Here is a 25,591-nt window from a genome sequence, read left to right as displayed (position 1 = left end):
TTTACAACAGTCCTCTAAGTTAGGGTAGGCCATGAGTTTTACAGTGTACGCACCTGAATATAGACTTCTTCAGCCCTAGTCTGACACCCTAAGTGTACTAGTTTATATGGGTAGCCATGTTGGTCTGAAGCAGAAGAACAAAATTTGAGTCCAGTGGCACCTTTAAGACCAACAAAGTTTTATTCAAGGTATGAGCTTTCAGCATTCTGAAACTAAGCCTATTGTGATGAAACTGAGTCCCTGAAATTACAAGGCAACTCTCTGTGAAACATAGTCGCTTGCATAGTCAGCTCAAATTTCAGGCTGATTAAATTATACTTTGGGCTACAGAGTACTACTTAGTACAGCCCTTGCATAATCTATCACCCTGAATAAAGAGACAGTTGATTCTTGAGAGAAGGATCCAAGAAACAATGGACCACATTCATTTATTTAGAACTCTTATTAACTGCCTTTTGACCAACAATATATGTCCCCAAGTGGTTTACAATATGATAAAAACACCATAAACGGCATATCAGAAAAATATTAAAACAGTTTTAAAGTATCCAAGAATAAGATTACTTTCCCAGCTATGCTACCATAAAATATAAATATCAATTAAAAAACCATGACTTAGTTTAAATAAAAAGCTAAGTCTTTAAATCCATCCAAAAGGCCATTAGGGGCATGGCTAACCCTGCTTCTTGGGGAGGACATTCCATAGACCGGGGTGGGGTGGGGATAGTGGCAGAAAAGGCCCTTGCTTCAGGTTTCAGTCAGCTCAGGCGGGTCTGGTTCCCTAAGGAAGGCTCCCTGTGTAGTCCTCAAGTTCCAGATCAGACAACATGAGTGGAGATGGTCCCTTGTACCCAGGGCCCAAGCCATTTTAGGTTTAAATGCACTGGGCCAGGAAGCAAATTAGAAGACTTCTCTTTGTACAGTGCAAGGGAAGCAGAATGCAATGGGGAAAGTAATGTAAGTTCATAATAGATCACTTTGCATTAGTTTGGAAGAACCAGATAATCACTTCGTTTTATCAGTGGTGAAAATGTACAACAGCCCTTGCCCCTCCAAACATATGTCCCTTTTCCTTTCTCAGGGTTTATCATCCCACAGAAAGGCTTTGGAGGCTTTGAATAAAAAGGCATTATATTTCTTTCAAACAGAGATTAGTTGCTATATTACAATGCACTGGAAAAACTACAGTTCAAAAATACTCCGGAAACCATAGTGTTTTACAGACCCTGCCTAATCTATCAAAGGGAATGTTCCCTTCCAGAAAGAAGTACCCAGGAGATAATGGGCCATTCCTAATCCTCATTCTGGCTTTCAAAGTTTAGCCTACTGATCTATTCCTGTCTTTCTTTCTCCAAGATTACACCGCAAGCATCCTGTCCTATTTGTCAGAACCCACAGCCAACAACGAAGCACACGCATTCAGGAACAGTAATACTTTTATTGCAGAGCTATAGATGCAGTAACATAAGCACTGTTAAGAAAGGGTGCGGCCCCATTGGCATAATAGGATATAGGGTATTCGTGTGCAACCCCCCCCCCCGAGCACTGGCCAATTAGGCACCCTCCCACGCGCGGGATTAAGCTTGGAGACCGTTAGGTAGCTAAAGCTGAGAACCAACACTCTCCCACAGCACCTAGGAAAAACCCAGACAATACAACTCCCTCCTGCACATCTGTATAGATAAGCATTTCGGCGCAAAGCAGAAAAAGCACAGAAAGGAATGTAGTAGCAATCAATCAGACACAGACCGAACTCCCCAACCCCCATGACAGCGTAGCTGACACTATTATATAAACGTGTAGTGGTCTGGCAACGTTCTATGTGCGGCAAAATCAGTTGGCCGCATAAACTGCCACTCAGAACGTCTCCCAATCGCCTGGCTGCATTGGGACAGATGGTCATTGGCTCTGTTGCATCAGTCCCGCCCACACAAGCAGCACCCGCAAAAATTTAGCTCACACTGTGCCCGGCTTCCTCAGACGACTGACACACGGGCCCTGCTCTGCTCATTTAGGAGGAGGCGCTGCCAGTAACCTGCCCCGCTACAGACCTGCCACCGCTCCAGCTCGCTGCTGCCGAGCCCGAGGTCTGCTTGGCAGCCTGAAGAACTGTGCCGCACATGCTTTGTGGGAGGAGTCTCACCTTGCACATGGGGAGGCTCCCCTGCTTCTCAAGGGGCCCACGTAAGAGGAACTTTGCTTTCCCGCCCAGCTGCCAATGGCTTCTGGAGACGCCCCCGCCCCATGTCAAAGTTGGTGGACCTGGGGAGGACAACGAGGAGGAGGCCGCCCCACTCCTGCCTGGTATTGTGCGGTGGTTGCCAACACGCTGCCAGCACAGGAGCAACAAGCTGCCCACCCCTCCACGGTGGTGCCGCCCCGCCCCACCCCCTCACTCAATGTTCAACTCCACACCAGCCACAGCGATACCTGCCCTCTCGGCCACAGCGCCAGTTGACGCAGCATGGCTCCTGGCTGGCCTAGGCTGGGGTCCCAGGGGAGGAGGCCAGCTGCCTGGCCTGGGAGCCACTGCCTCCGTGCTTCTCGCTTCCTTGCAGGCAGGAAGCGAGAGGCAGCCCTGGCCCCAGCATGGCCTGCGCAAGGCAACCCCAGCACAGCACCAGCCAGGCGGCCTACCGCATCCTGGAGCACAGCCCGAATAGAAGAGAGGCAGCCCGGGCGCCAGCCAGGAAAGGCTCACTCGCTGCTGGGCCTCTGCAGCCTCTCCCCCCCCCCCAGGAAGGAGGCTCTTGCGAAAGGCGCATCTGCCACGGGGCATGCCTTTCTGGGTTTCCTTGGGTTCAGTGGCAGGGAGCCCCACTGCCCTTTGCCGATGCCGACAGAGGAGTGGAGGATGCCCCCCCCCTGAACGTGCTCTTCTGTTCCTTGGCCGCTGCTGTTGCTTCTATCCGTGATCGTTTTCCCCCACCCCCTCGAGAAGAGCCAGGCTGCTGGCGTCAGGGTCAGACAGCATCCCGCAAGACCTGGGGAGAACCAGGTTCCAATCTCCGGTCTGTCCCGGGAGGACCTAGGGCCAGGCACACACACCCAGCCTAGCCTACCCCACAGGGTTCCTGTGAGAGTAATATGGAGGCACAGGGAATGATGCCAGCTGCTTAGGGTCCCACTTGGGGACAACAGGATCAGCCCCAGGGAACCCTGGGTGGCAGGCGAAGGCTGAGATCGAGGGGCTGGCCCAGGGTCACCTTGCAGGCTGCTCCCACAGCTGAATGGGGACTGGAACCCAGGTTCGCCAGATTCAGCCCAGCCGCTACACCACAGGGGGGCAGTGGGAGGGCTTCTGGAGTTCTGGCCTTGCTTCTGGACCTCCTGAGGGCACCTCTGTTTGGACCACTGTGCGACACAGAGTGTTGGACTGGATGGGCCATTGGTCTGATCCAACATGGCTTCTCTCATGTTCTTATCTTCTTGTGCCGTAGTCTCGCCATGGCGCTTCGACGTAGCTGGGAGGGGGGGGCAAGCCACGGGTCTTATTACTAGTCTTATATATATTGCTAACTGGCTGCTGCCTATTTCCACAGTTATACTCTGTGTTACTATAGTGTCGCAAATGCTCTTGGATACATATTAAGAGCTCAGTAGAAAGCAGTCAGCAATGGAATACTGACAAAAAGTACATTTAAATTCCCTCCCCAGTTTTTTCAACTACAAAACCATAAACAACAACAAAAACAAGCAACAGGGGTTTTTTGGTTTAAAATAAATCAGAATTTTCAGAGAGACAGTTCTAGAGCCACCTTAGTAGCCTGACTGGACAGAAAAGTGGGGTATAAATACTGTAAGTAAATAAAATAAATAGAAATAAGAAATCTCGACATAAGACTCTGAAAAAACAAGGTTGCTTCTGCAAGCAAGACCCTCAACACAAGGCCTAATCAGGGCTTTTTTTTGTAGAAAAAACCCAGAAGGAACTCATTAGCCTAATAGGCCATACCCAACAGCAGAAACTCATTAGCATATTAGGCCACACCCCCATGTCACCAGAAGTGTGGTCATTCAGCCACACCCACCTTTTGATTCTTATTCTGTTTACCTTGTTTGTGGTCAAAACCCAGGGCTTTTTTTGTAGCAAGAACTCCTTTGCATGTTAGGCCACACACCCCTAACATAGCCAATCCTAATGAGTTCCTGCTGTTGGGTGTGGCCCGTTATGCTAATGAGCTCCTGCTGGGCGTGGCCAACCCAGGAGCCAGCCGGAACTCCGTTCCTGTGCGTTCCTGCCCAAAAATAGTCCTGGGCCTAATTATCTGAGAGAATAGGAGAGCTGTATGCAGACAGGGCACAAAGCAAGGGGAAAAAATCTGAAGGCTGGAAGTCAGAAGAGGCTAGGAGGAACTGAGGCAAAGTCATGAAGGTTTATCACATTCTTTTACTGTCTTTCCTCAAAAGGGAATGCAAGGCAGTTTCTCTTGTCCTCACAATAAATAACCTTGTGAAGCAGGTTAGATTGGCAGTTTGACCAATGGTTAGCTAGTAAGTTTTATGACACAGTGGGATTTGAACCAAAGTCTCCCCATTCCTAGACACATCTTCTAGAAAGCCCACCAAAATTCCTTTACCCAATCTGATTCCATTTTGCCCCACTACTCTTTATGGTGGACATCTGGAGATATTAAAACTTATCAGTCTCCCCTTTTTGACACTGGAGTCCAATTGCCTCTGCTGTCCCACAGCATAAGTACAAGTTTCTTTTCCTAGGTGCACCAAAGAGGATTTATAACTGTTTTCACAATTCTCTGTGAAAGGCAGCTGCCCCCTCTTCTACAACAATACCAATCTAGTTATAGTTGTCTTGACAGCATTCTCTTCTTCTTGGTTAGCCACCAAGAAATAACAGAAATAACTCATCCAATTTGCAGATGGGTACCTTGGTGTAGTGGCTCAAGTGGTTGAGACACTGAACTGCAGACTGGAAGGTCGGTAGTTCAGCAGTTCGAGACCTGAGTGCCGCATGACGGAGTGAGCTCCCGTCTCTGGTCCCAGCTCCTGCCAACCTAGCAGTTCGAAAGCAAGAAATTCCAAGTAGATAAACAGGTACTGCTTCGGTGGAAAGGTAACACTGTTCCATGTGCCTCAGCATCTAGCCATGCTGGCCACATGACCACGGAAACATCTCTGGACAGCACTGGCTCTTTGGCTTGGAAATGGAGATGAGCACTGCATCCCTAGAGTCGGATTCGACTGGCTTTCAAGCAAGAGAAACCTTTACCTTACTTTGGTGCTTGCTTTGTTCCCTTGTCCAGCAGCCACCCTGGAAATTCTTTCCTGCCCTGGTCGCCTGACCCTCCAACAATCACTGGACAGGAAGTTAATGAACTGTGGGCTGGAGCAGATGCATCCAAGACACACCACAAAGGCTTAGTCCAGATACACCAGCAAACTGTGATTTGACATTACATGGATGAGTTCAATGTTCATTCTGTTACTGGAATAGATACAGTCATTTGGCTGGCGTCTGCAAGTGAGGGAGGAAAAAGGGAGGGATGGTGTGAATGTAAACAAGCGGTTTTCTCGGACAACCCTTTCAGTAGTTAATTTAGGAATGCCATCATTTTCCCAGGCACTGCTCCTATGTCTTTGACAATTGCATTAGAAGCAGAAATATGGTAGGTACAGCTATTCCTAGCACAGAGGTACAATGAGGGGGGAAGATGTCTAGTGAAACAAAAAACAACTGGAAGTTGTGTTGGTTCTTTAGAACACTATTCAGGGACAGTAACACAAAACCTTTACTAGAAGCAGCTGATGTTCACAAAGTAGTGCATGAGGTTTTGTGTTAAACATAACTCTTCTACAGATATAGGGCTGCTACATTTTAACCAGACATGAACCTATGCCCTCACTGAGACAGATTTTGATGTTTTACAAACATAGATATTTAAATAGCAGAATGTGCATAAACTATCATCTTGTATATGAAGAGTAATTGGAGGAACATGTTTTACTGCCTGATATGCAGGTTTTGAAACTCTGATCTGCTGCACACTGCATGCTATGTGATGCTCAGCACATGAAAAGTGTAGGTAGTCAGGTAGGATTCTCCTTGCCTAGAATATCATCAGCCTCAGGTGACTAGGAAGACATTTCAAACACACAAGGATTCAAACTGACAAACATGATGTGATCTTGCTTATCATTCATTTCTGAGAACAGCGCCATGTTAATGAGTATTTATAGCTGAAAATGTTTATAAAGTCAGAGCACATAACAGGGCAAGCTGTTAACTGAAAACAATCAACCATGCCTCAATTTAGTTTGAAAGAAATATTGGCTCATTTTTCAGATTTAAAAGGCACTCAGAAACTGAAGATAAGTTCTCTTAGATGCCTAATAACCCAGTCCTGTGAACCCCTGTAGCAGATTAGCCTCCCAGTATGACCTAGGGAATATTTCCAAGAGCTCTGTTGTTGCTAAACTGACGTAAACTGCTAGCAATTACCTGTAAGTTTGTACTAGGGGATAACAGTAGTTCCCGTGGGCTGTTTTAGAAGTCCTGATTACAATTTTATTTGGAGGAAAAATCCTCTGAGAACTTCATTCACAGAACTCCAAGCATTACATGTAGGTCTGCTCCATTGACAACAAGATGGAACCTGCAAAGATCTTGTGGGAGGGGAGATAACACGTGAAGGGGAAATGATTGCAAGTGGATGTTGGTAATTAGGACCACAGCGTACCTGATATAGGAGGACCAGGAGAATATTAGGTAAGACAAGTTTACATTGTTGCCTTGTCCAATATTCCATAAGAGATTAATAGATGAGAAAAGTGTTTCCAGTAATAATTGTTAGCAATATAACAAAACATCTGGGTTGAGGAATAGTAGACTCAATTAATCTATACAAAAAGCCACAAAATGGACTTTGTGGAGGCCAACACTTCATGAGAGTTTTGACTGTTGAGGATAATCTTTCACTGTGATGGATTATTGTGACATGAGTCCCAGTGAGAAATGTGAATTATAAATAATGTAAATAAATAAAATACCAAATTTATCTTTTCTATATCGGCCCAGCTTGAAACATGCTTATAAGTGCCTGTGTAGCTTCTGCTACACAGTAAACTGATCAAGGAGTGCAAAACAAAGAAGCTAGCTCTCCCCACCCTGGGTTCAGTCTAGAAGCAAAAATAAATAAATATGGCACAAGATTTATTTATTTATTTGCCATCAAGTCACAACTGACTTTTGGCGACATCATAGGGTTTTCAAGGCAAGAGACATTCACAGATGGTTTGTCAATGCCTGCCTCTGCATAGCAACCCTGGTATTTCTTAGTGGTCTCCCATCCAATCACTAACCAGGACCGACCCTGCTTAGGTTCCAAGAAAGATCTGATGATATCGGGCTGGCCTGGGCTATCCAGGTCACAACATGGCACAAGGCAAATAGCAGTAATGCAGCTCCCCTTCCATGATACAGAGTAGCACATTTTCCCTTTTAGAAGCACTTATGTTAAATATTAAGGCAGGTCTCAATTAAAAACTGGATCTTCTCCTCTTTAGCACATTTTGGCAGTCTAGGGAAGGAGGAAAATGTAATGCACATCTTTTGAAAAAATGCAAAACTTTAGGAAGAAAATAGAGTTTGACAAAAAGGACCATGGAGATTTGGTTAACTGGAAACTATACTAAGGGGTCCTTCAGGGAACCCATGGATGACAGTAAGTCTAAAATGGTGATTTAATTTGACAAGCCTATTAACAAACTGGAACAGAAGGCATAAAATGAAATAGATCACAAGTCATTGTTTGCTCTTAGCAATGTATTGTGAATTGGCTTCAGTCACTATAAAGATTTTATCAGTAAAGAGTAACAGCTGCTTTTATATGTAATGCATAATTCTGCAGTTGCTGCTCCTGCCTTAACTACATATTGGACTCAAATACTGATCACTAAATAAAGGTAAAGGTAAAGGTTCCCTTGCTCAAAAGCCAGTCGAATCCGACTCTAGGGTTGCGGTGCTCATCTCCGTTTCAAAGCCGAAGAGCCAGCGCTGTCCGAAGACGTTTCCGTGGTCATGTGGCTGGCATGACTAAACACCAAGGCGCACGGAACGCTGTTACCTTCCCACTGAAGTGGTCCCTATTTATCTGATCACTAAAAGAGCCCCAACTAAACCAACACGTGTTCCTTTAAACAAGAAGCTTTCCTTCCTTGTTTTTGCAGTTTACCACGGCAAATATCAACACAGGTCTATTTTTTTTTGTATTCTGTTTTCTATATTGGAGTGAGAAAAAAGTCCAACATCAGTGGCTACATGCACCTAACAGAGATGACAGCCCTCAGAAAACAGTAATGAAACTTCATTGTTTTATATGTGCAAATATCATCAAGTATTCTTTCATTATTTAGATTTATCATCAGTTAAGAAGTATAAAGCTGTCTCTCTTCGAAGGTAAAACAGAGGTCTGTGAAAGCTGTTACAGAACAAAAAGGGCTCTTGACTGAGAGCTAGTATAGTGTGGTATATGGTCAGTGGGTTGGACTATTATTATAGGCCTGAGTTAAAACTTGCCATGAGTTTTACTTCCTCTGGCCTACCTCACTGGGTTGGTATGAGAAGGAAATAGGAAAATCCCAATACAGTGTCCTGACTTTTCTTGGAATATAAATAGTAATTGTAAGAGGACAAAAATAGATTTAAAACTCCTTTTCTGTCTCCAGTCTAGTATAGGTATGTGTACTTGGATATATCTGGTCTGAATATATACCCCAAAATACGTTATTGGTATTTTTCAGATATATTCAGGAATCTCAGCACTACCAGTATCCCAATCCCAAATATCCTTGAGAATATTTAAGAATATCTGGGACAGGCATTTTCAAGCTCCAAACTTGGAGGGTTTTTACTTTTTGCAGGTTTCTCAGTAACAGGTGGGAGGGGGAGGGAGGCGGTTCTCTCAGGCAAATGGGATCACATGTTGGGAGGGCTCGCTGAGATTCTCTAGTCTGACATTGGTTTTGTTGGACTTGCACTGCCACATTGGCCATGGGTTCTGCTTGGCTTCTATAGTTTGACATTGGTTTTCTTGGGCTGGAAATAGTGTCCCTCCCCTTGCTTCAGTTGGTTTGGCTTGAAATCTCTGGTTTGACATTGAAGGCTTGTGGTTCAGTTACGATCTTCTGGTTTGATGGTGGTTCTGTTGGTTTTGATTTTGTCTGCATTAGAAGGCTTTTGGCCAGTACTTGCTTGCTCATGGGTGTTTGGCTGTTTCTTGCTCTCAAGAAAGCACAGAATTTTTTTATCTCCATAGAAATGAAAGGAGAATGGCTGGGGGCACCTTGTTCAGGAGCTCGCTGGGCAGGTCCCCATCCAATTCACTTGAAATAGGTGTGTGTGTGTGTGTGCATTAGCGGATAAGACAGCACTAACTATGCTGCAATTTTATTTATCCATTTGAAATATTTATTAGCTACCTTTCTTCCTAACAGATTTCAAGGCAGCTTACAATATTAATAAAATACATGAACTAGGGTCCACAAAAAACATAAAACCAAAATTTAAAACTTTTAAAAGATAAAACCAAAACCAGTTTGGTATAGTGGTTAAGTGCGCGGACTCTAATCTGGGAGAACTGGGTTCAATTCCCCACTCCTCCACTTGCACCTGGCTGGATGACCTTGGGCAAGCCATAGTTCTGGCATAGCTCTTCTTGAAAAAGAGCAGTTTCTGTCAGAGCTCTCTCAGCCCCACCTACCTCACAGGGTGTATGTTTTGGGGTGGGGAAGGGAAAGGAATTTGTAAGGCGCTCTGAGACACCTTTGGGTAGTGAAGGGTGGGGTATAAATCCAATCTCTTCTTCTTCTTCTTCTAAATTATGAACTAGAGTCCATAAAAACATAAAACCAAAATTTAAAATTATTAAATTTTGGTGTTATGTTTTTTATGGACTCTAGTTCATTTATTTTAGGACTGCTTACTCATCCACAGTCCTAAACCATCTTCAGTGAGGGGACTAGGGTGCCCCTCCCTCAAAAGGTTGTTCCATGATCCTGAGGCTGCCACTGAAAAAGCCCTCTCTCGTGTACCCACCAAATGAGTTTCTTTGATTGATGGGACCCTCTCCCTGTGATCTTCATTCCTAAGCAGCAACATATGGGAGAAGAAGGTCCTTCAGCTACCCCAGTCCCAAGCCATGTAGAGCTTTAAAAGTCAAAATGATCTGAATTGGGCTCAGGAACTGATTGGCAGCCAGTGTAAATGCTGTAATTTTGGGAGTCACATGATCCCAATAGCTGGCCTTGACCAGCAGTCTAGTTGCAGCATTCTGCACAAGGGTAGCCCCAATAGTCCAGTCTAGATGTCACTAAGGCATGGATTACCATGGCTAGATCTGACTGGACCGACCCAGGAACAGATGCAGCTGATGCACTAGCCAAGGCTGGGCAGAATTTGGTGTTATTTGCCAGAAAAACAGCCAGTCCAGCCTCACATAAAGATTCCAAATAGGGAATAATAGTTCTGAATAATTTTAGTATTCTGAAAACCCCCTGAACCCAACTACCAAACTGGTATTCTGGAATACCAGTATTTATGCCCTTCCTGAAATCTAGATCTGAAAAATACTATTTTTTTTCAGGTCCACATCTCTAGTCCAATATCTTTGATTCTATACATAAAATTTTCCATTTTTCTGAAATATTATATATTTGGATTAAATTGCACTAGTGATATTGTACAGACTCAGAAAAACTGACACACATGAACCCAATTTTCCCTGCCCTTCAGCAGTAACCAATTATGGCTAAATCATTCCTGACAGATTATCTAATTACCTATTTTAGAAGCCTCCAGTGCTAGATATCCAAATGTACTGATGAAAATTGTCAACACTTTCCCCTAGATAGATGATTCTTCCTGGTTATTAAACTTAAATTGATCCATCTTTCAATTTAAGACTGTTGTTCCTTACCTCTGTTCCTACCAGTGACCACAGGGAATAAACATTTCCCCATCTGTCTTTTGTTAAGAACATAATAAAGGAGTACAAAAACAGTTTTAGGAGATGCAAGAGATAACATTAACTGTCCACTCCAATCTTGACAGATATACTTTATAACTGTAAAAGTAAAGCTCTGCAAACAAATTTGGTAATGTATGTGGCAATTTTTTTTAAAAAAAAATCCTTCCCCATTTTTTATGTTTTTATTATGAAACAATAGTGTGTTGCAGTCAAAGGAACAATAATTCTTGTGGTATCTTGAAGACTTACAAAAGTACTGTTGCACAACCTTGTGTGAGCCCAGATCTCACTTCCTCAGACACAATGAAAGATGCATTCAGACATTGATTTCAACTAACACGACACTGGCATATGCATGAACCTGGCTTGTTCCCATTGAGGAGGGCGGGGTATAAATACGAAAAATAAATAAATAAATACATACATTGTTGCACACTAGTATGTGTACTTCACTCCTCCCTGCTCCCCACTAACTCAGTGAATTATATTTAGAAATGAATTCCATAGACATGTGACATATTAATTGTTGGTGTACAGGTTAACAGAAAACTGATTAACCCAAGTCCCTTCGCTCTCTAAATGGAGCTGCCCTTGATGCAACTCCAGAAGCTGCAGCTAGTGCAGAATGCTGCGGCCAGGCTGTTGATGGGTCTCCCTGGCCGGGACCACATCTGGCCTGTGCTGAAAGCGGTGCACTGGCTGCCAATAGCGTACCAGATTCGCTTCAAAGTGCTGGTTCTTACCTTTAAAGCCCTATATGGCTGGGTTCCGACATACCTAAGGGACCGCCTTTCCCCATATATTCCCCTATGGGCACTACGATCGGGGATGCAACATCTCCTGGTGATTCCAGGCCCCAAGGAGTCCAAGCTGGCTGCAACCAGGGCCAGGGCTTTTTTGGTGACGGCTCCTACCTGGTGGAATGAGCTCCCGGAAGAGACCTGGGCCCTGCGGGACCTTGCGTAGTTCCGCAGGGCCTGTAAGCAATGTTCCCTCTAAGCTGTGGAGTCCTGTGAACAAAAATTCTACTTTGTGAGCTACTGGCATTAAAGTTGCGAGTGAGCGATTTGGCCACTGCATAAGTTAGTTTGCCCTGGAGCTGTCCTTCCCGAGCTAAGACAAAAACATGTGAGCTGGAGGCTAAAAAATGGGGAGCTGGCTCACACTAACTCAGCTTAGAGGGAACACTGCCTGTAAGACGGAGCTCTTCCGCCAGGCTTTTGAGTAGGAGCCGCCACTACCTTACCATCATTCAAAGACGCGATCTTTTACGGAAGATTGTTCCGAAACATCTAGAGCACTTTATAAATGTTGTAGTATTGTATTGATTGTTTTATGTGGTTTTTATCTGTTTTATGTATTGGCTTATGCCCTATTTGTGAGCCGCCCTGAGCCCACTTGCGGGGAGGGTGGCCTATAAATTAAAATAATAAATAAATAAATAAATAATAAATGGTATTCTCTGAGTGAGGTGGGGCAAACAAAGCTTTTGCATGTGTTAGTTAAAAGTTGGTTATAATTTTTAGTTCCTCTAGTACTACATCTTAGTCTTTTGACAACAGTTAATTCAAACAGCTTTAAAATGAATATTGCTTATTTCTGATGTTTGGTAGCACAGTTTGCTTCCTTCCTTCCTTCCTTCCTTCCTTCCTTCCTTCCTTCCTTCCTAGAACTCTCAGCTTTTATTTCATCTCCTCCATCCAGGTATGCAGATGGAAATGTTTCTTTTTGTTAAAAATGTTATAATGAACAAATAGTGTTTTAAGTATTTTTAATTTTATGCAAGTTGCTTCCTTGGCACCCATTTTACAGGAAGCATTGCTCCTAATACTATCGTATTACTTGATTTATCTTTCTTCTCATATTCAGACCTTCATTCTCTCCATTCTTTTTATGTTGACTGATGGTGGAAAATGCCATCAAATGCCAAGCGACTTATGGCAACCCCACAGGGTTTTCAAGGCAAGAGATTTCAGAGGTGGTTTGCCTTTGCCTGCCTCTGCGTAGCAACCCTGCTATTCCTCGGCGGTCTCCCATCCAAGCATTAGTCAGGGCTAAGTCTGCTTAACTTCCAAGATCTGATGAGATCTGAATGGCTCAGGCTATCCCAATCAGGGCTTTATTTAATATTTTATTATTTGTTGTTTATTATTATGTTGTCTACTACCCTTAAAATTATTTAAATATTTAGAAAATGACAGCCAGTTGCACCCTTACTCGAACAGCTCTTTGTTCCCAGGACTAGCTGATTGGGAAAACTTGCCATTTTCACCTTGTGCTTGTCTCTTTCACTTACATTCCTTGTTCCCTCACATCCCTTGTTCCCTCTCACTGCATCTGTCATTCTCCTTATGAGCCAATGTCCAACCCCTAGAATCCGTGAACTGTGCATCTGTTTTTAAGGCTTTTTCTTGTGTTGCAGTTTTAGGGGAATCAGTTACTTTCTAAAAAAAAAAAAATTTTTTTTGCTTACCTAGTGGGAGTCGCTACTAACTATAAAGGCTACTAACTATATCGTTCTCCCTATTTTGCACCTGCAACATTCACTCATATTATACCCACATTACTGATATTGAGAGCTATGTAGTAGCTGGATGAGGAAAAGATGTCAGAGAAGCAATAACAGCTTTGGACAGTTGAAAGGCAACCTACTAAGGACAAGGGATGGCCTGTAGCCAGTGTTCCCTCTAAGCTGAGTTAGTGTGAGCTAGTTTTAGCCTCCAGCTCACAAATTTTTTAGCTCAGGAAGGATGGCTCCAGAGCAAACTAATTTATGCAGTAGCCAAATCACTTGCTCACAACTTTAACGCCAGTAGCTGACAACGTAGAATTTTTGCTCATAACACTCCACAGCTTAGAGGGAACATTGCTTGTAGCTCAGTGCTAGAGCATCTGCCTTGCATGCAGAAAATCCTGGGCTCAATCCATGACATCTCTAATTAAAAGGATCAGATAGGTGATGTGAAAGACATCCATCTGGGATCCTGGGGAGCCACTGCTAGTCAGAGAGTAGACAAGGAAGCAGCCTGTGGATAGGTTCAAGATCTCCTGTTTCACCACAAAGAGTTTGCCAAAGTACTGTCATAAGATTATAGAGCTATACAGGACTAAAACTCCACAAAGTTCAATGACATGGCAATAAGTACTTCATCTTCACACAAAAGAAACATTACAGAAAGAACTTTGAGCAATTTTTTTTGGCAGTTATTGTGGACACTGTCTCAAATATAAAGTGCCTACAGATAATGCTTAAGACCAAGATTACAGGGTTTATTGTAATAAGCGACAAGAACCAGATAGAATTAACCCAAGTTTTTCTGAACAAATTAATATTCATGAAATTGCTGCATTATTGAATGTTATATGTAATTTATAGCTAAAATGGCCACTATACTAGGATGTTTAGGAAACAGACAATGTAATGCATTAGAGTTGATCTTTTGGAATGGCATCACTTCAGAACACAGATGGGAAATCGTGACATTATATGTTCTTCTACACAGATGTGGCTGAATTTCATTCCCAGTTCCTTATTCTCCAATTTAATGACAAAGACTGATGCTATTTAAACAGGGTTGCATCTCAAAATAAGAACTGAATCACATCAAATCATACATTCCCCAAAGTCTGAGGACTGTGCCCTGAAAGCTGTCCAAAGCCTGTTTTTTTCTCAAAATAATCCAGTGCTCCTAGGAATCCTATAGGTTTACATTGCTAAAAGCTGCAGAATAGGGAAAACAGGGTTGCTCTTAACTGTAACAGTTGTTCATGGAGTGGTCACTTATGCAGTCATACATGGGTTCTGCGCATGTGTAGGCCAGCCATGGAGAGATTTTCTGGAGCTCCAAGGAAGCAGAGGGCACTCCCTTTCCCTTTACACACCAAATTCCTGCTTTTTTCAGCATGAAAAGGAGAAGGAAGGGATGTCCCTCCCTCAGTTCCTTGAGGCTGCCACTGGAGAGAAATACCTTTACCAAAAATAGCAGAGAGAAAAACAGCTCAAAGAAGTGCAGGAGGGAGGGATGTGTGACTGCACAGGTGACCACTCCATGAACAACAGTTACAGGTATCTGTGACTCTGTTTTCATCAATGTGGTAGCTGTGCAGTCCACATGGAAGCATAGCAAGCTTACCAGAACATGGAAGGCAGGTATGAGCTCTTGCTGAACAAAGTTTGGACCACTGCTCTTCCAACTGTTGCATCTTTTGATGCATTCACATCCACAGAGGAGTGCTCTGAAATGGTACAGGAGTACGACGAGGTTGTTGCAGAAGTCACCTGAGCTTAAGTCGAATGAGCATGGAGTAGCAAAGGAAAGTCATTTTGTGCCAACTCATTGCAGTAATGTATGCAGGAAACAATCCACCCGAAGATGGATTGCAATGAATATTTGTAACCTGTTTTTGGACTGGTACAAAAATTAGTTCAAGAATATTTATATGATACAAGCTCCTTTGGTTGGACTAAGTGCAGCTGACTGAGGTGGGCCTGATATGAGCACCCCTACCTAACCGGGAAGCATCTATAGTTAAGGTAATCACTGGGAAAGAATTGTCAAAAGGGACCCTTGTAGGAGGTTTTCCCACAGTATCCAACAATAGGGGGAATAAAGTACAGCTCTGGGAAGGTTCAGCCTTCCGGACTGGAAATGGCAGGAAGGGGTGAAACACCATAGGACCCAGAGCTGCAGGATTCCCATTCACAGTCCTGTGAAAGGTACTAAGGTTGTAGTTCAGGCGATAAGGCCCAATAGTTCGTGGACAAAGATAGCTGGCTGGAGTCTGTAACATAGGAAAGAGAGCATTGATAGGTGGATTGCCAGCATTCTTTTTAATGGAGTTACTGAGGCTGAGTGCCTTTACGGCAGGCCTGGATGAAGTCTACCACCAGGGAATTAGCCATAGGATGGTGGGAAAGGGAAAGGCATCCTTCATGTTCAGTTCTATTATAAATTCTCCATCCTTCAAGATGAAGCAGAGACAGAGGCAGTTGACAAGGCCCAGTTGTCACCTCTAACAGCCCATCCATTATCCATTTTCCACTGCTACAGACAGACTAACATGGCTACTCATCTTGATCTATTATAGGAAAAGCAGCAGGTCCAGTGGAACCAGGGAGCATTACTTTAAAGATGGGATCAGTGGCCATGGAAGGGCACTAGAAATTTCTATCTCCAATAACTTACACATACAAATGAGCTGTTTGCCTCAAAGACGAAAAATCCTCACTTGGCGAGTAGGTAGCAGGCTCTGCCATAGTGTCCTCCAGAGATGGTTCCAAGGAACAGTCAGAGTCTGGTTCAGTATAACAGGGCTGTTCATAATCTTCTTGGGGATCATACAGATGAGGGTCTGGTTGTGGACCCAGCGGCAAGTCACGGTCTCATCCAAAGAAAGCAGATGGAGGGCGCCTGGCCGTTGGACTGCATGCAGAATCAGTTGAATCTGAGCAAGGAGGGGCATATAGAATCCTCGCTTTATAACATGCATAATGGTCCATCTTTGTGAGGACCATAAGGGTACAGCCAGTTAGAATACTGGTAATACAGAGACCTCAGCTCATATTCAAACAAATCTGAGTGCTATAATATTGACGGATGTGAGCGCAGGCAGCAGATGATGAAACTGGAACCACTGCTATTGGCCTAGGTTTGAGGAGTGACATGGAACACACAGGCACAGGGGAGTGTCTTGATGGCAAGGGTGTCTGTGGGATCAGCACCACCTCTTTTGTGGTGTCCAACTGGGTTTGATCCAGAGCTGTGTCCTGGGTCCTAGATACCTTTGAAACTGAAGAAAGCTAGTTTAAGCTAGAAGTCCCCTATCTTGTCATGGTGCATGTGTTTATAGCACACTTTATTAGGAGGCATCTTGGGAGTAGTGTAACTTGGAGCAGTGTAAACTGAAGCTGAGGTCTTAGGTGGCTCTAAGGATGAACCTGAAGACATCATATTGGGGAAATTTTGTCCCACAGGACATACATTTTTAAAATAGAGCTTTGGGGGCCATTTTCACAGGCTCCCTCACTTTTAAACTCCTGTAAATCCTTTGAAAAATACTAGTAAAAGAGAAAAGAAACTGTCCTGTTTTTCTCAGAAAGAACAAAAATTAAGTACAACCTTTTCCCTCATAGAAGGAGCTTTGATGAAAGACCACCCCTCTCAGCTGTAGCAGAGAGAGATATGAGGGACAGGCGGCCCTTCCTTCTCCTTTTCATGCTGTAAAAGGCAGGAATTTGGCATGGGGGAGGGGGAAGGAAGCACTCTCTGTTTCTTGGAGCTTCTTCTCTATGTTTGTCCTGTGCAGAACCCATGTAAGACTTTACAGGTACCACAATGATAAACTGGAAGGCTCTGCAACTTAAAATAAACTTCTCAGTATCTTCTCACTTAAGATATTAACCTTGGAATGGTTATGATCAGGGCTCTAGTCGGGGGGGAGCTCTCAGGTACGGAGCTCCGGAAGAGAACCTCTAGGGGGCGGGGCGGTCATGTGGTGAAGCCCCGCCCCCTTCTTTACCCCGCCCTCTGCTTCGATCCTCATTCCGTTTGGGAATGAGGATGAAGCAGGAAGGTAAGTAGCCGGGCCTTCTGACACACTTCCGGTGATGTCAGGGGGCGTGGCATATGCAAATAAGTTATGCTAATGAGTTATGCTAATGAGCTCCGGCAGCTCTGTTTCTACAACAAGACCCCTGGTTATGATTACTTCCCTTAAAATATCAGCCCAATGCATTGAATGCTCTTCATTCTGAGAAACATGGTAGTGGTGTCAATGTGCTCTTTTCCCACTCTCTTCCTTCAACTCCACTCATACGTATCAGATAGTGCTACTATAGCTCAGTGATTACAAATGCCAAATCTACCACAATTTCTTCTTCATATTGAACCTGCCGTAAACCTCCCCTGAATCCATTTCACTACCCAACATATTTTGATCTTTTCCAGGTTATTTGACTGAGGCCCTGGATTTTCAAAAAGAAAGAACAAGCTTGCAGACTTGCAGGAATCTTGAATGTATGTATCAGTGCTACAATTTAGGTACCTTTGGGCAAATCTCCTAATAATGTGACTTAGTGAAACATAAGTGTCTTTTCCCATTCTTTATGAAATCCGTTTTTAGACTGAAAAGTTTCCAGGCAGTCATTAGTGACAGTAAGCCTTGGTTAAAGACAACTGAGGAAGACAGAAGAACTCACACTGAAGAGGTGAGAGGTTGGGGAAATAAAACATATGTTTGCAAGGCTGCCTTTCAATTTGCAAAATCTGGTTTGCAAACTATGCTTTGCAGGGGGTAAGCTTTATTTGTGCACCCAGCCAAAATAGCAGACACTAATATTACATAGCCAGGGTGAGCAAAATTGAAACAAGGGCAACTGTCTGTCCAGCAGTGACATGCCTCAAGAAAAATCAGACCTGAATAATTGAGTGGAACTTCTGCTTCTAGCCTGGGCACCTCAGTATTAAGGTAACAGTTTTCATAATATATACAAGCACTGTAGAAAGCAACATTACCAAACAGATTGAAAGCAGTTTTAATAATTAAGTCAAATACTATCACAGCACTGTGTTCAAACAATGAACAAGACAACAAATGCTGCTTACACATTTTGAGAAAAGATTAAAATGGGCAAAGTGGAAAAACAATAGCCCAAGTAAAAATATACTGAATGTTAAATGATAATGAAATAAAAAAGATATTTTACCTTCCACATCAAGGCACCTAGGTGGGCTATCTGACCAGATAAGGTTATACATGCACTCAAGGAACTCTGTCCCCTCTAGTTTATATCCAGGAAAGCACTGATAATATATCATTGTTCCTACTGGGAAGGAGGACTCGAACTCAGATATATTAATGTAACTATGAGGAAGAGCCAGCGGCCTCAGGCAACCTGCAAATTAAGAAGAAGGAGGTATCTTTCAATATGAAGTGTTGCTTATTTTTAAAGCATCCTAATTACAGCTATCAAGCTAAAAATATATATTCCCTTCTCTCTCCCACAGTGAGCACCACTCCTCCTTGCCTGACTCACTCTCATATTCACTACCCAATGCTCCAGATCACTTTCTCTCAATGCTCAGCATATCACTGTGGCAAATGCCTTCTTGTAAATTCAGCATAGGATTAATGAAGAGTCAGTCCTTCCTTTCTTACATGCCGGATTCCCATCTTTACATATAATCCTTTGTAATTAGAAATTAGACTAGAAGTTAGTTAAACAATCAGTTTGATTCCTTGCCCCTCACGTGTGTTGTCTCATACCATACATATTGTAATCAATGCTGTTAATGATTCACACAAATATTAAAGGAAAATTGGCCAATTAACAAGTTTTGTTGTTCAGTCGCACAGTCGAGTCCGACTCTTCGCGACCCCATGGACCAGCTCCCACCAGGCTTAAAGAGTTCCAAGTTAAAGAGTTCCAAAACTGGAGAAAATGCTGAAAAGCAAGGCCCTTATTTGGGAATAATTCCCCAAGAAGTTCTCCTGCATAAGACTCACTGAAATGAATGGAGCTCCACAGAAGAACTTCTGGACAGGGCCCTTTGTTTCAGCAGCATCACAGGTGGTCTTTGGGCCTCCTCATTGGGCTTGATTGTGCCTACAGGAAGGGAGCAAACTCCTCCTGTTAGGTGTCAGAAAGACTTTTTATCTCACAATGTTATTCAGTGGTGTGCCCACTCTCATAACCGATTTCGTGCTTTTGCCCTACCTTGTGTAGGATGGGGTGTTATCTATTTTGTGGGACACTAAACATATCCATGGTTTAAGCTTGTTTGGAGCCTAAGAACTAGGTAACAATGCTCTTGGTCACCATTGTCTTGTCTGGTAGCAGGGCAAGTGGGCACACCTCAGTAATTTGCCCTCTCTTGCTTCCTACTTTGATGACTTTCTAAAAACCTCAGCTGTGACAGAGCATTGTGCCTTCCCTCCTAATATGGATGAGAAACTCATTATTTCAGTGCCTGAGCACCTATACAATCTTAGTTGTTTTATGGGGAAAATAAAAACTGCAAGTTTGTCCAACAGACTGAATAAACCAGTTCTGTCCCTATGCAACCTCATCTTAGTAGCATTCTTGGCAGCTGGCTTACAAAAATGAATGCTGCTTCTACTCGAAACATGCTAAAGTGAGAATTTTTGAAAGCATTTTATGATTTGTAATCTGGGTTAGCATTTGGTCTCTGGAGATAAATCAGTTGGCTTGTGTTTACTATATTTTTAGGCTATCTTAATTTCACTGAATTCAGAATGTATAGTCACAGCAATGCAAAGCAGTTTAGCTGTTTTGTAAAATCTATATCCTGCATCTATTTTAAGGGGAAATTATTAAAACCTTCCACCTCTTGTTACATTTTGCTTCTGAATGTACATTGAGGCCCTCTGTCTTCTCTCTGAAATGCACCTGAATTTATTTTCTGAGAGCAGCTTTAGATTGCATAGGATGGAATGGAACTAGACATTTTGAGGGAAACTCAAGGCTTCAGACCTCATACTTATTTTATTGTCTCTAAAAAGTCTTGCAAAGCAACTGACAAAAAAGGGGGAAAGTATTAACATTAATTAAAACTTCTACTCTGATTGAATGAGTGTCCGTTAACTGGTAAAGAGAGCTACAACCTCCTGGCTACTTTGGGAGATGGCAGACTTCTAGAGCAACTCCGTTCAGTAATCTCCAATGGAATAGTTGCCTGTTAAATGGCCTGACCTCCTGGGTCTTCCATAAGACACTAGGACTCTGGGGAGTCACTTTGAGGCCTTCTGTAGTAAAGCAAACCCAGAGGCAGGAAGCAACCAGGTTATATAAGCAGGAACAAGATATTCTTCTCCTGCCCACTGGTTCTTCTCTAAAAGTGTGCCTCAGGTAGGTTTAAACCCCACCCCCCTGAATAGGGTTGCCAAGTCTTACCTGCTGCTGGAGTGGGGGGCTCCCGGCTTGTTCCTGGAGCACGTGCGCCACAACCCCATTACCCGGAAGTGACGCGACCACGCCGGGCACGCTGGGGGCGGGGCCACGACTATCCGAGGGAAAAACATAGAGTTTTCCATCGGATGACAGTGGCCCCGCCCCCAGCGTGCCCGGCGTGGTTGCGTCACTTCCGGGTGACATGCACGTCGCGTACTTTGGGGGTGGGGTTCCCCCGGGACCTGATCCGCCGGCAGCAGGGAACGGGCCTCTGGGGTGGGGTTTTCCCCGCCCCCTGGGGGGACTTGGCAAGCCTACCCCTGAAACTAGAAATGAAAACTGAAGAAAAAATCTGGTCTTGGGAGAGGCTTCTGAAGGAGGTGTGGGAAGGATTTCTACTTGTCTGCCAGTCCTCCCTTACAGGTAGAACTGCCAGCTTCCTTTTACAACTGTTCTCCAGCTGACAGAGATAGCTCCCCTGGAGAAAATGGCTGCTTTGAAGAGTGGACTCTATGGCATTGTACCCTGCTGAGGCCCCTCCCCTCCTCAAACCCTGCCTTTTCCTGGATCCACCCCCAAAGTCTCCAGGTATTTTCCAACCCAGACTTGGCAACCCTACTTACAAGTGCCCCATGCCCCTATATTTCCCCTATTTCAGTAAATGTAGAATGGGGTCAAAACACTGAACAGCAAACAAAATTCACTTAAGTAAATGCAGATGGGGCAAAAAACCTGTCCTAACTTCACATATATGCTGATAATATTGAACTGTCTCTGACTATCGTGGACAGACATTGTGGAATCAATGTTGATTGTACATTCAAGCGAGCAATAGTGATGCAGAAGGCAAAAAAAAAAGTTAGGGATGATTAGGAAACGGACAGAAAATGTTGATGTGTTCCCAAGCACAGGCCCCCTTAAGCATGAAGGCCAGCCAGAAGGGAAACAACCTTCTCCTGTGGTGGAACCTCACATGTGAAACTCCTTTCCTACTGACATTTACTCCACCTAATTTAAGGTGCCAGGTGAAGAAGCTTTTATTCTCCCAGATGAAAACCTCCACTGTGAAAAATACAGGTGCTTGATAAATATCCAAGCAAGATAACAAGACCTATGTAGAAGTTAAAGATGTTAAATGACTACTGACCAACAATGTCCACCTCTCTCATGCCTAGTAAAAGTAACACATGGTAAGAAATCCTCACATTCAACATTTTCTGTCTCCTACAGGAGTCAGTCAGTAATTTGGAACAAGGTACCACAGACTACCCTGGGTTAGCATAGGAAGAGGAGTCCTCAGAGGACAACTTGCTCCTAAGCCCCACCTTGACAGACCATCCCAGTGAGATGGACTTTCCAATGCCTCATCAAAAGGACCCTGAACCAGTGCTGCCACCTAAGCCATCAATGCCCTCAGGCCCAAAGGTCCCAGCATGGATCTTCCCACAACCACCACTACCCCAGAAGCATCCCAGGAGCAGAGGAGGTGGAGGGCTAGGGCTGAGGCATGGACCAGGCACAGGAAGGCACACTTGGTGGCCCAAGGCCTCCCTTCTGCTAAATAAATGCTAGGAGAGACAGATATCACTGCAGGATCTGGGTCCCAGCAGTCTTCATGAGTAGGGGAGCTGACTCGGCTTGTGAGGAGAAGCTTAAGGTGGAACAGAGCAACACCTGTAGGGATGCTACCTATATAAGTCAGCAGCCAGTGTGGGATCAGTTTGAATACTGAACATGCAGATGTCACATCATGCATTTATTTTACTAGGCGCTACCTGGCAGGCACATGGGGTACATCTGGGTCAGTAGAAACCATGCATACCCACAAAGTCTAGTTAGGCAGAAATACAAGTCCAGTTGATATGAAGAGGTTTTCACCAGACATCAGAGTGAGTAGGAGGTGAAGGAAGCCTCCTTTGGCAGAGAACTCCTAAGTGTGGGGGCCATCACTGAAAATACAATGGCATGCACTAAACTGCATCCCATGAATGGATTCAGAATGTACTAAGTAAGAATTCTATCAAATGAGTAAAGAACAGAGTAATCCTAACTTCTTAATACAATGGGCTCTGACCAGACAAAATAAACAGCAGTGAAAATGCAACGGTTATTCACTAAAGTAAGTGCTATGTAGACTAAATGTTCTCAAATGAATGCCTATCTTTATAGGAAAAAAGTCTTTCTGCTGAGATTTTTTTTCACTTGATAGTTGTCATCTCCTTCAATTGTAAACCAATAAAATAAATGTATTACACTATTTCAAGGTGCAAGGAACTATTAAATAGGATGTTCTGGTGTACTAAACCTTGGCAAATGGGCAGGTTATCCCACGTTCCATCATCTTGACATACTGAAACCATGTTGTCTAAATCAGGGTAACGGATCTGGAATCCTTCATGACAGCTGATTATTAACTTATCTCCAGTCCTGTATGTCTTGTTATGAACCTCTGCATCTTCAACATGTGGAGCAAGGCAATCTGCGACTTCATAAAGAAATTACATATTAACAACTTGGCCAACTAAATCAGTGACAAAACTCTTATAAAAATTTAACCTACAATACAAGTTACTGTTATAAAATCTCCACACTTTTATATTAATATCACATTTTCCTAGTCATCAACATTAAGACATTTATAAGATGTTAGATTCTGACACATTATGGTAAATTCTCATTCTTTAAAATTTTATAAGCTTTGAGGAGGAGAATGTTCAAGTCAGACTAGTTAGCAACAATCTCTCCTTCCCACATCATATTAGATGCAAATTTAAAGTTATATTTACAGTTCAGGGAAGAGTGCCACCTCTATGAAGGGGAAAAATAAAACTGAAGACACAGTATAAAGAAAGCATTGAAGCTATCTAATCAGAATTATGCTACAGACTTCAACTCATTGCAGCTTCAGTGTTCACACAGTCATTTTCATCCAGCTGACAAAATTTACTTCATGATTTTTATTCTGATGTTCCTCTAGTGCAGTATTACATGATTCTCCTGTTCTCCACTTTATCTTCACAACAATCCTGTGAGGAAGGTTGAATTTAAAGTGAAGGGCTGGTCCAAGGTCAGCCACTATAAGCACTATATCATACTGGTTTAACAGCATGACTTTGATAACATAAGGCCAGAATCCAACACAGTGTATGTCTGTGTAACCCATGCAGTTTAGTAGTTGTTAGCAACATACAGGGATCAGGCATGCCTGCATTTGCCAATAGGTGGTGTGGTATTTAATCCCCCTCCCCCCTCCCATACTCAGTTAATGGAGCATGCTCAGTGTTTGTGGTTTCTCGTAAAGTTGACTGATGGCTCCCACCAGCCTAGCAGTTCAGCATGGTCCAGGAAGAGGCAACAGCACCACAAGGGTGGGGAAAGGCCTACACAGATCTTGCTGTTTCAAGGCCTGCTTTGAATCACTGCAGGTAAATTCTGGTAACCAATGTAATTATTTGAGAGCCTTTCAAACAAAGGTGGAATTACTCCTTTGGGAAGTTATTAAATGTTGGTTTGGGATTATTAAGATTCTTAATGGACAATCCATATTGTTAAGTCGTGCGCTTAACAAAGAGTCGGAGAGTGATTCAGCAAGAATTGCGGTTTATTCTTCAGCTTAGTTACGATCGCCAGCCAGAACCATCATTCGAACCACTCGAGCCGAAGGACAAGCACTGGCTGCTCTGTATTTAAACATTCCCGGCTAGTGTAGCCACACCCCCTGTACAAATAACAACCTATGAGGTTGAAGATATAATGCCCAATCACAAGCGGTCCCGCTTTACAGCGTGATTGGTAGACACTCTCTGGGCTAGGACTCCTATTGGTTACATTAGGATCCTAGCCCAGGCTGAAGCTTAACATAGAGTTTCAATGAGACGATTCGCATGTCAGTATTTACATTCAAGTCAATACATAACAAATCCCTCCCCCCTAAGCAAAAACATTATGAACAATCGTAATCGCTTAAGTAGGTGGGCACTCTGCGCACTCTCTGAGACCTCCGTGGCGTAGGAGGTTCAGGGCACCTTAGAATTGGAGGCACTCGGCTTGACTCACTCTCGAGTGGGTCAGGAACGCTACCATCCCTTGCAGTGGGTCCAAGAGTAGGGGTCTGCCCTCCCTCAGGGACAGTACTGGGCTCGGCAGGCTCGGCAGTACTCACCTCCGGCAGAGGTATGGGATGGTTGTCTGGGTCCGGTAGCTCGGTTGGCTGCGAGGTGGGGCGGCCAGTCGCCCACCGCTGCCTCAACTGGTCAGTGTGTCGCCTCCACTTGCGACCGTCTGCAAGCTGGACAACATACATTCGGGAACCCACTACCTCGGTAACTGTGGCTGGAAGCCACGAATGTCCCCCTGCATAGTTCTTTGCAAAGACCGTGTCCCCACATTCGTATGTGCGGACCTTAGTGGAAACACTCTGTTGCTGGGGCCTCAGATCGTTTAAGTCTGGATGTAAGCGATCCAGCAAAGACGCTAGGCGTCGCCCCATCAACAACTCGGCCGGGCTGCGGCCTGTAGCCGAACACGGAGTTACATGCTGGCGCAGAAGAAACGACGCCAGCTTCACTCCCCAGTCCCCGGATGACAGCTTTGCAAGCGCATCTTTGGTCGTGCGGACCATTCGCTCTGCCTGCCCGTTTGATGCTGGGTGGAACGGGGCAGACGTAATTTGCCTGATGCCATTGTTAGCTAGGAA

The 25,591-nt window shown here is 44.0% G+C and overlaps 1 protein-coding gene across 1 annotated transcript in view; it reads right to left on the bottom strand.

Moving 5' to 3' along the window:
* SUSD4 (sushi domain containing 4) overlaps window positions 1-25,591 on the bottom strand; it is a 138,189-nt gene that overhangs the window by 19,234 nt on the left and 93,364 nt on the right. The window contains exons 3-4 of the mRNA XM_015424591.1: window positions 23,201-23,374; window positions 18,691-18,879 (exon numbers count right to left, since the gene is read on the bottom strand). Coding sequence (XP_015280077.1) covers window positions 18,691-18,879; window positions 23,201-23,374 — 363 coding nt within the window. The remainder of the gene's footprint in view (window positions 1-18,690; window positions 18,880-23,200; window positions 23,375-25,591) is intronic.

Source organism: Gekko japonicus, unplaced genomic scaffold, assembly GCF_001447785.1.
Source record: "Gekko japonicus isolate JY-2015 unplaced genomic scaffold, Gekko_japonicus_V1.1 scaffold404, whole genome shotgun sequence".
Classification (NCBI taxonomy): Eukaryota; Metazoa; Chordata; class Lepidosauria; order Squamata; family Gekkonidae; genus Gekko; species Gekko japonicus.
Note: the sequence above shows the minus strand (reverse complement) of the source record. Positions and strands in the feature narration are given on the sequence as shown.